This window comes from Bidens hawaiensis, unplaced genomic scaffold (genome assembly GCF_021521415.1).
Source record: "Bidens hawaiensis isolate Kalapana, Puna unplaced genomic scaffold, B.hawaiensis_p1.1 tig00048514_1, whole genome shotgun sequence".
NCBI lineage: Eukaryota > Viridiplantae > Streptophyta > Magnoliopsida > Asterales > Asteraceae > Bidens > Bidens hawaiensis.
Window position 1 is genome coordinate 36,805 of NW_027498698.1, and position 9,873 is coordinate 46,677.

At 35.2% G+C, this 9,873-nt stretch overlaps 1 protein-coding gene across 1 annotated transcript; it reads left to right on the top strand.

Moving 5' to 3' along the window:
• The first annotated feature begins 757 nt into the window (after positions 1 to 757).
• On the top strand, positions 758 to 2,265 carry LOC143597557 (uncharacterized). The gene is made up of 2 exons (XM_077076038.1): positions 758 to 1,091; positions 2,180 to 2,265. The coding sequence occupies exons 1-2, from the start codon at positions 758 to 760 to the stop codon at positions 2,263 to 2,265; spliced, it is 420 nt and encodes a 139-aa protein (XP_076932153.1).
• The last annotated feature ends 7,608 nt before the right edge of the window (positions 2,266 to 9,873 follow it).

Consider the following 9,873-nt stretch of genomic DNA (forward strand, 5'->3'; position numbering starts at 1 on the left):
AAACTCACAATTACACTAAGAAAACAGATATTTAGTTACTCAATCAAAAGACATATTTGATCAACATAATAAATACATAAACACTTACACAATGTATGATCCATGTATCGCAAATCATACGGTAGAAAGTAGGAGCACCACAAAGGTAACATAACTCCTTGGGAATGACTCTTGTTGGACTGCTAGCATATACAACGTTAGGATCCATTATAGTCTATTATGAATTATCAAGTAATTTACCAACTACTCTCACTATTTATACACCACTTTGAATATACCGTGTACAAATTTGGGTTTTAAATAACAACCCTAGTCCTCTATTGCCAACGGAGGATTAGGAACAAATTTGAATTTTTAAAAAAAATTAAAACCCTATTTATGGGAGAGAGTAATTGAGACTCGAATTAGGAGAGAAACGCAAGTTATGGTTAACCAATTTGGTTTCATGGCAGGACGGTAAACCACAGAAGCGATACACATACTGAGAAGATTAATGGAGAAGTATAGGGAGAAAAAGAGGGACCTAAATATGGTATTCATCGACCTTGAAAAAGCATATGACAGTGTGCCACGTAGACTAATTTGGGATAGTTTAGAAGGTAGAGGGGTACCTGGAAAGTATATAGACTTAATTAAAGATATGTATGACAGGACTAAAGCTAGTGTAAAGGCGCCGGTATGAGGTACTAATTTTTTCCCGGTGAAGATGGGACTACACCAAGGATCGGCGTTAAGCCCGTTTCTTTTCACGGTAGTCATGGATGAGCTATCCAAGTCGATTCAGGAGCCTGTCCCATGGTGCATGCTCTTTGCAGATGATATTGTGTTAGTGGCTGAGACTAAACAAAGCTTGAACGAAAGGCTGGAGGAGTGGCGTGTAGCCTTAGAGGATAAAGGTTTAAGAATTAGTCGCTCCAAGACAGAATACCTTTGTTGTGACTTCAGTGGTGTTGGCGATAGCGAGGACACCCAGATCACTATTGAGGACCAGGTGGTTCTGCAGATAACGAAGTTTAAATATCTAGGATCGTTTGTCCAAAGCAATGGAGAGATAGACAGTGACGTAACCCACCGCATACAAGCTGGCTGGTGTAGGTGGAAAGCAGCCAGTGGGGTTTTGTGCAACAAGCGGTTCCCATCTAAATTAAAGGGGAAATTTTATAGAGTCGCAGTTAGACCTGCAATGTTGTATGGAACAGACTGTTGGGCCATCAAGAAGACACAGGCGCGCAAAATGGAGGTAGCAGAGATGAGAATGCTGAGGTGGATGTGCGGACACACTAGATTAGATAGGATTAGAAATGAGGTCTTTAGGGAAAGGTTAGGAATATTTAGCATATCAGAGAAAATAAAGGAATGGAGATTGAGATGGTTTGGGCATGTGAAGAGGAGACCGACAACAACGCCATTTAGAGTAGTGGAAACCTTCATTGTGGAAGGAAAGAGGAGTAGAGGCATGCCTAAATTGACTTGGGATGAGAGAATTAGACATGACTTGACAGAATTGCACCTCTCTACATGGTTCAGGATAGAGATTCGTGGAGACGTAGGATTAAGGTTAGCGACTTCTAGGGGAAGGTCCCTAGTTAGCTTAGCTTTGTATTTAGGGTCTAGTTGGCTAGCTTGGCTCCCTGTTGTTTATGTATATTTTTTGTTGGATGCTGCTTTTTGATTCTTATGCCCTGTTCTTGGTAGGTTACATATTCTTGCTTTTTTGGTGGTTTGCTATCTATGTATTGCTAAGTGTCTTTGCTTGCAGGATGTATGTTTACTCTGTTTACCTGTAGGTAGCTTTATGAGCCGGGGGTCTCTCTGGAAGCAGCCTCTCTATTCTCAAGGATAGAGGAAAGACTTGCCTACATCTCACCCTCCGCTGACCCTACCGATAGCGTGCTATGCGATGGGATATACAGGGCTTGATTGATTGATTGATACTTCTTTCCACAATAGCATATTAGAAATATTTTTTTAAACCCTAATCCGCCATTGGCAAGAGCGGATTAGGAAGAATTTTTTTTAAAACCTAATCCGCCATTGGTAGGAGCGGATTAGGAAAAAATATATTTTTTTTCTGGTTCGTCTTCTTCCTCTAGAAAACCCTACATGTTGCAGCTTTGAATTTTAGGCATGTGATGGTGGTCAGCTTTGTTCACGGGTCTTTGAATTATTTATTATGCAGATTTGGCAGCTTTGAAGATATGCATTGAAGAAGATGGCAAGAGCTTTGAAGACAACTTTGAAGATGGCAGAAGCCTGCATGTGTAGGTAAGAAGGTAAAAATCAATTATGTTTAGTTGGGTAGGTAAAATATTAATAAGTAGGTAAAAAACAAAATATTATTAGTTGGGTAGGTAAAATATTAATAAGTAGGTAAAATATTAATGATTTAAAAAACGGTTATTCATATTGGTGGAAAGTTATTTAAAAAAAAGTATAGTGGAAAGTAAATGGTGGAAAGTTATTTTAAAAAATGTTACCGAAAAAACGGGCTGGAGGGGTTTGAACCCGCGACCTCCCTTTCCGTAACTAATTTACTTACCAGCTGGGCTACCAGCGACGTGCAATAAAACATTGGTTCTTTAATTTAAATACCTTAAAAAGATAAAAGGGAAAAAAATAAACCCTAATACGCTCCTGACAGTGGCGGATTAGGAAGAAAACAAAAACCCTTAATCCGCTATTGGAGGCAGCGGATTAGGAAGAAAATATAAAACCATTAATCCCCTATTGGTGGCAGCGGATTAGGATAATTTTTTTTCTAGTTTGAATTATTGCTCGTCTTCTTCCTCATGCTCATGGCAGCTTTGATGCTTGAATTGGCAGCTTTGTGCATCTAATGTACGGATCTTGGTGGCAGGAAACAGGGGTGCATCAATAATGTTGAAGACATTAATGTTAATTGGTTGGGTAGGTAGGTGAGAAATTAAAGTTATGCATGTGTATGGCATGCATGTTTCTATGCATATGGCAGCCCTTGTGATTTATGCATGTGCAGGGTAGGTAAAACATTATAGTTAGTTGGGTAATAATTAGTAGGTAAAAAACAAAATTTAGTTAGGTGGGGGTTTGAAGTTAACGGAAGAAAATGGAAGAAAAACGGGGTCGTAAACTTGTTCTTCTTAATCTGCCATTGGCAGTGACAGATTAGGTCTCAATGATTGATCCACCATTGCCAATGGCGGATCCTACTTGTTTTTGAAACTTGTTCTTCCTAATCCGCTGCTGGTAGCAACAGATACACCATTTTCCTTTTTTTTTACTTTCCCCATTTTCCTTTTTTTTATGAATAAACACCACTTTGAAAAAAGATTCCAGTTTTCAGACACCCAACAAAGAGCTTGTAGTCATCTCTTGAAGAATCATAACCAAAACCCCAACATAATATTCACGATAAACGGATATAAGGACGATAGGTTATATCCCTTATTTCTGTAGTCAACGGGTTGCCTACCATCATATTACCACGAAAAGTGGAGAAGCAAACAAGGCCATTGGAAGAACCAATAAGACGATCAAATATCAAGAAACGAGGATTGTTGAATAGCATAACTCTTCTATGGCCAAGTTCAGTGTTGTTACGATCTTTATTATAGCTATGGTTCAAATGACAATTAATGAAACGGTGACTTGTGATTAAAGAATTCCATGACTTACACACACTCTTGTAAAGATTCAGATCCTTTGGCCCAATCGTAACGGTATCTGCTCAATGCCATCGTCACAGTATCTGCTCAATGCCATCGTCACGCTCTGCCATTGAATTGAAACTTGAAACCCTAACAAATCGGAAATGGGTGGTGCCTTTTAATATGATTCAACCCCAAGGAATTTGGGTTCAAGCCCAACTCGACAGCCTAATATAATAGTACATTCACGTTTGAACCACTTTACTGAGTTGAGCCATCTCATTTTAATACCTAGTCCGGGCCTCTGTTTTAGATTTTGAATTTTCACCCAACGGAATAGATATGAAGGTCCGACGGTTTTGATAAACGGCCAGCCAATGGATCTATTTTGTCGTTTAAATTTTGAATTTTCACCCAATTAACGGAATAGATCCCTTGGCCGACTGTTTAATAAACAGACGGTGCCAAAGCTAATCGGTCGGCCCGACTGTTTAAGTGTATACGTGTCAATATGTGGTTGGTTCAAAAACGCAAGGGTGTCAGATAGATATGTCAGATGTTAGTTCTATTATGGTGGATCTTACCGTTTAGAAAATGGCCATTTTAGGTATTTTTTAGTTTACGGGGTTTGTCAAGGAATTGGTTTGGTTAAATGGGCCATTTAGGTCATTTTCCCTTTGTTTTATGGGTTGTTAGTAGGGGTGTCCAAAATACCCGAACTCGATTTACCCGACCTGAACCCGAATAAACTAATTCGGGTAGGGTTAGATAGGGTCAAAAAGTATTAATCGGGTTGACCCAAATAACCCGAATTGTTAATAGGGTTGGGTTTCGGGTTCATTTTTGGAAAAAAAATCGGGTTTCAGGTTAACCCGATTAGTGATGATACTTTACTTCAAATACAATAATGAAAAGGTGAAATAAGCACTAAAATACTGAAAGTTTTATAAAGAAGTTACTTATTCGTTTTGTTCATGAACCGTTCGACTAGTAGTTCATTTAAAATAAACGAACGAACATGAACAAATGTTTCACTCGTTCATCTATGTTCGTGAACATTCGTTTATGATCGTTCATTTAAGTTTGTTTACGTTCTTTCATGTTCGTTTACATATTAATAGAAAACTATCATTTGCATTTAGAAATTATATCACCCTAATATGTTTATATTTGTTAATATGTGTTCATTTAAATGTGTTCATTTATGTTCGTTTATGTATGTTTGTGTTCATTAATGTATGCACATGTTCCATCATGTTCATTTATCTTTGTTTAATTGTGTTCATTTATGTTCGTGAACTGTTCGTTTAAATTTTAAAGGACGATCATAAACAAACACGAACATGTTCATTTTTTAACTAACGAACATGAACACAAATATTTGTTCTACTAAGTAATCGTGATCATGTTCGTTTAAAGTTAATGAACAAACACGGGCATGCCTTTGTTCATGTCCGGAGCCTATACATAATTATAAGATAAGTACCTGTGAAAGAAATTAAAAATTGAGTGGAATGAGAAATTTTGCAACCCACGAGTTACAAACTAAAAATCAACTTAAAATTGTAAAGTAACATGGTCAACCTGATTAACCTGACTAACCCGAAACCTGAATAACCGGAACCCGACTAACCCGAACCTTAATAGGGTCGGGTTTAGGGTTAAATATTTTTAAGAAAAACCCGACTAACCCGACCCGATTAACCCGAAACCCGATCGGGATGACCCGATGAACACCCCTAGTTGTTAGGTTGGTATGAATCACTAAGAGCATTCCCAACCCGTCTGTCATCCGCATCTCTGTAATTACACTACAAAACACTACAATTCTCTCTCATGTCTAATTAAATAATATTTTTTTATACTTTTATCATTACACTCACAGTCAATTCAACAAATATAAAAAAATAATAGGGACAAACAAAGTTTCCGAAAATTTATAAAAAATCACTACCACCCTCTAAGAGGGTGTTTGGCTAAGCTTTTTGTTTTTGCTTTTTTGCTTTTGGAGGGGTAAAATGTCCAAAATGTCCATCCAAAAAGCAAAAAAACTTTAATTTGGAGCTTTTGGAGGGGTATTTTGGACATTTTACCCCTCTAATAGCAAAAAATCAAAAAGAAAAAGCTTAGCCAAACACCCCCTAATTTACATTCACAACCACTCAAAACTCCACCATATAATTTACAAACTCTTCTCGTATAAATTTAGGGAATGAGTTGTGAATGCTCTAAGAGGTAGAGCGTGTTTGGTTAAAAGACATCGCTCCTAATGGTTCGGAGCCTCGTAACGATTAAGTTTTAAAGCCAGCTTTGAACTTAATCATGCACAAATAAATTAGAAAGACTTCCAATTCGTTGTATTCAAATAATTGGATTACTTTGAGATGTTTATACATAAATTTCTAAACCAAGATTACACACTAATTATAGATGGAAAATATAATAAGACACTTTTACCTAAGAAAAACGACAAAAGATCAGGGACATGTACCTGAGAGTGATCCGCAAGTTCCCTCTTTTTCAATCAAAACTGCTACGGGTTCTTTTAACAACTTAGTGAATATGTTCATTTGGTGCACCAAGATGTACCTTTTCACTTAAAACACAAAACCCTTTGATCAATTCCGGATCCTTTAGCAACTTCTGGAACATGTTTATGATCAGATTCAAGCTTTCCATGGTTGAGTTCTTTAAACGGTTTCATGCTTGTATCATGGGGAGATACAAGGTTGTGCACAAATATAGGGGCATCCATATACTCCCAAAGCTGCACAAGAAAACCATGACGCATCACATGTTGAATAAAGAGGAACCCATCAAGGGAAGTGGAACAATGTTCAGACCTTGGCTAAGCAACTAATCAGTTCCAGTCCCAAGAAAAATGACGCAAGGAGGCCTCGGCGGATGGGAACTCCTACTCTGACTAGGTTTTAGCAATCTCTAAGCTGAACTTTCAGTCATCTATCCTTTATCTTTCCCTAGCGAGTGAAGAAAGAGTGGATGGTTTGAACGAGTGTTGAGCGAGTGAAGTGCCCCGTAACCTATAAGGGCGAGCTTTATGTATCAATTCTCTTAGCAGCGATTGAACTGAACATAAAAAATGCATCTAGCTTTGTGTAATCCCAATCTCATAAACTGCACAATATCATATTTCATCTCATGATTATGCAAGACCTTTACCTTTTCTCATGATTCTTTTACATTGTACCTTTTCATCAACCATATGCTATTAGCACGAGTATATCTACACCCAAATATGCACAAACATTCTTTCATAATTACCAGGTTCCTACCTATATATCTTGCATCAGCTAGGGGCGTTTCTTTAAATTCCTCTTTGGATAAATCATAAGATTCCATCATGTTTTCATCCCTTTTACTAATTAATAACCCAGTGCATAAATTATTAAAGAAAGAATATATTGTTCACTTCTCCAATATCACTCCACACATTTAATTTGACTTACAACTTTATAACGAAAAACATAAACAGCCTATGAATGAATCATAATCAAGTTAACGGATTGCCTACTATATATAAGTTTAGCACGAAAAGAGCAGATGCAAACAAACGACGAAAAGTGGCCACTGGAATTTGGAAGAACCAACATTAATTAATATGATCATGATACGATCTTTGTTATAACTATGATTTTCAGATTATGACATGTGATTAAAGAATACCATGACTTGTAACGATTCTGATCTTTGACATCCAATCAGTATCTGCTCAATTACATTACATCGTCATGCAAGTCTCTCCCATTGAAACTTGAAACCCTAAAAAGAATGAACCGGAAATCTTCATTTAATATGATGTGAAACGAATGACTCAGGCCCAACTCCACAGCTTAATCCATTTATGTTTATGGGCTTCCGTGCAACCCGTAAAGAGTTTATTTTATTTTTTTTTTAATTTTTATTTTGTAACGACCAACTAAGTAACGCCTTCGTATTTTAATGCTTAAAAATCATCCGACCATCCTTTATGTTTTCATTTTTATTTCATTCTTCATAGATCTGTTAGTTTTTTAAGTTAAACGATCGAGTTGGCATGTTACGATGGATTAAATTACATTGAAAAAAAATAATAAAAATATTGTCTTTAAATAAACGACTTCAATTAGTTATATGGGTGTATCTAATTTCTTTCATGTGTGTTTTAGCTCTATGTTTTAAGGAAAGATGTTACAGTTATTTGAAATTATGAATAAATTGCGTACTCATCAGGGTCGAACCAATTATTTTGCTGGCTTACATCGAATAAAACAAAAGTACAAAATCCATAATCATACAACAATACAACTTATATCACAAATTATCTTGATTAAAATTTTTCTAACTTAAATTCTTCACCAAGGCTTCACCAAATCTTGCAACTAGTTCAAACAATAACATGCATATGCGTATAAAATACAAAGGTTTGTCAACAACACATGTTAAGTGAGTAAAACACCAGTTTAAGACACAACAATAATAATATATAATAAATAAAGAAAGATGCAAACTGTATGAGAATAAACAGTTAAACTATAGCATATAAACAAATCACACAAATATAAAGATAGGGCTAAACCGTTGCCATGTGTCGGGCATTGGTTACCAAAAATGAGTTGTCGGTAAGCTCGATGCTGGATGAACTGGACGATGGCCACTACGACAGTCGTATGATCATACTATAATGAGAATATGTTGGACCTCTCCGAAATGTATTCAAATAAAACAAGTAAGCAAATAGCAAATTATGCATAAACTGATAAACACACAATGATTAAATAGTTGCAGTTTTGAATACTAGATAATAGACAAATACTGTAAATACACATATGTCCCGAAAAGGATTTAAAATAAGTGAAAAGGGGAGTGATTATTCACCTTAGCGATTAAGCAAGAGATAATGAATAGGTTATAAGAAAGCAGTAAGTCAAGCTCTTCGGGATTTACCGACGAGAATCCTAATTACAATAATTGAGGAAATAAATATAATTTAAATAACGGAACTAAGATTAGATAAAGGTTCGAGATTCGATGATTGGGTGCATTCTAACAAAAGTTTAATATTACAAAGATTTACTATTATTTTATTAGTCTAAACAGTATATTTTAATTAATAAAATTCTTAAATATTTATAAAATTTTGAATAGTTTATATAACTAGATTTGTTTATTTCAATCTAAAAAACACGTTTAAGGTATATATATATATATATATATAAGTTCAGGAGAGAAATGAGATGAAATACCCTTGAAAATAATAATAATAATAATAATAATAATAATAATAATAATAATAATAAAAAAGGGTCCTCTATACATTTTAGAAAAAAAAAACAAAAATAAAAAAAAACTAAGAACTAATAACTTTGATTTGCAAGAAATATGCATATCTCTTACATCGAACTAGTGCCAGAAATCTATACTCTCTAATAAAAGCCTACAAGTTTTGCCACTTGTCACTCCACATTAAATCTCACATTTTTAACAAATTTATATTAATAAAATAATAGTTACAATTCTTAGAATTTTTACTTCAAAATTTGTTAATTTAATATTTGCTTCATATTTTTTTTCAAGCATTTGATATTTATAATTATCTTTTACTTTAAAATTGTTTTAAAGACTATTCTACAACAATTGTGTTAATAGTGTTTAACGAGTTTATTGTTTCTTGTATACTGATTATTTATTAAATATTGTATTTTTAAGAACTACCCGTATAATACACGAGCCTCAAACTAGTATGTAAATAAAATAGATTGATGAAACATATAATATATCTTATTCAATTATTGAATATTAGTGAGAGAAGTCAAAACAAGAAATCATCACGAAATTTATCTGGAACATTCAGTTGTTATTTATAAGCTCAACAAATCAAAATATTTTCACCACCTCTACAAGATATCATATGAATAGCATACTCCTCAATCATAATTATTGTTTCCTAGATATTTTCTAACTCAAATTATAATAATGAAAGAATACCCATTATAAAAATCGAGCCTTGCTTCACCGGTCGATCATGATAACCACCATCATTTTACCACCTTCAACGAACACCCAAGGTCACCACCGGAAACGACCTGCGACATTTTCTCCGACGAACCCCTTTCGTCTTGATTCTTGAAACCAACTAAACCGGACGGACCATGTCCTTTCTGATCATTTCAACTACCAGGAACCATCGCCACCACTCTACTCGTTTTTCAGTGACCACCACCAACTACCGACAACCAATATAACACCA

Excerpts from the sequence above, each read along its gene's own strand:
- LOC143597557 (XM_077076038.1), top strand. The coding sequence starts at position 758 with ATGGATGAGCTATCCAAGTCGATTCAGGAGCCTGTCCCATGGTGCATG. Across the intron at positions 1,092-2,179 it reads CCGCATACAAGCTGGCTGGT|ATTTGGCAGCTTTGAAGATA; the intron begins GTAGGTGGAAAG and ends TTTATTATGCAG.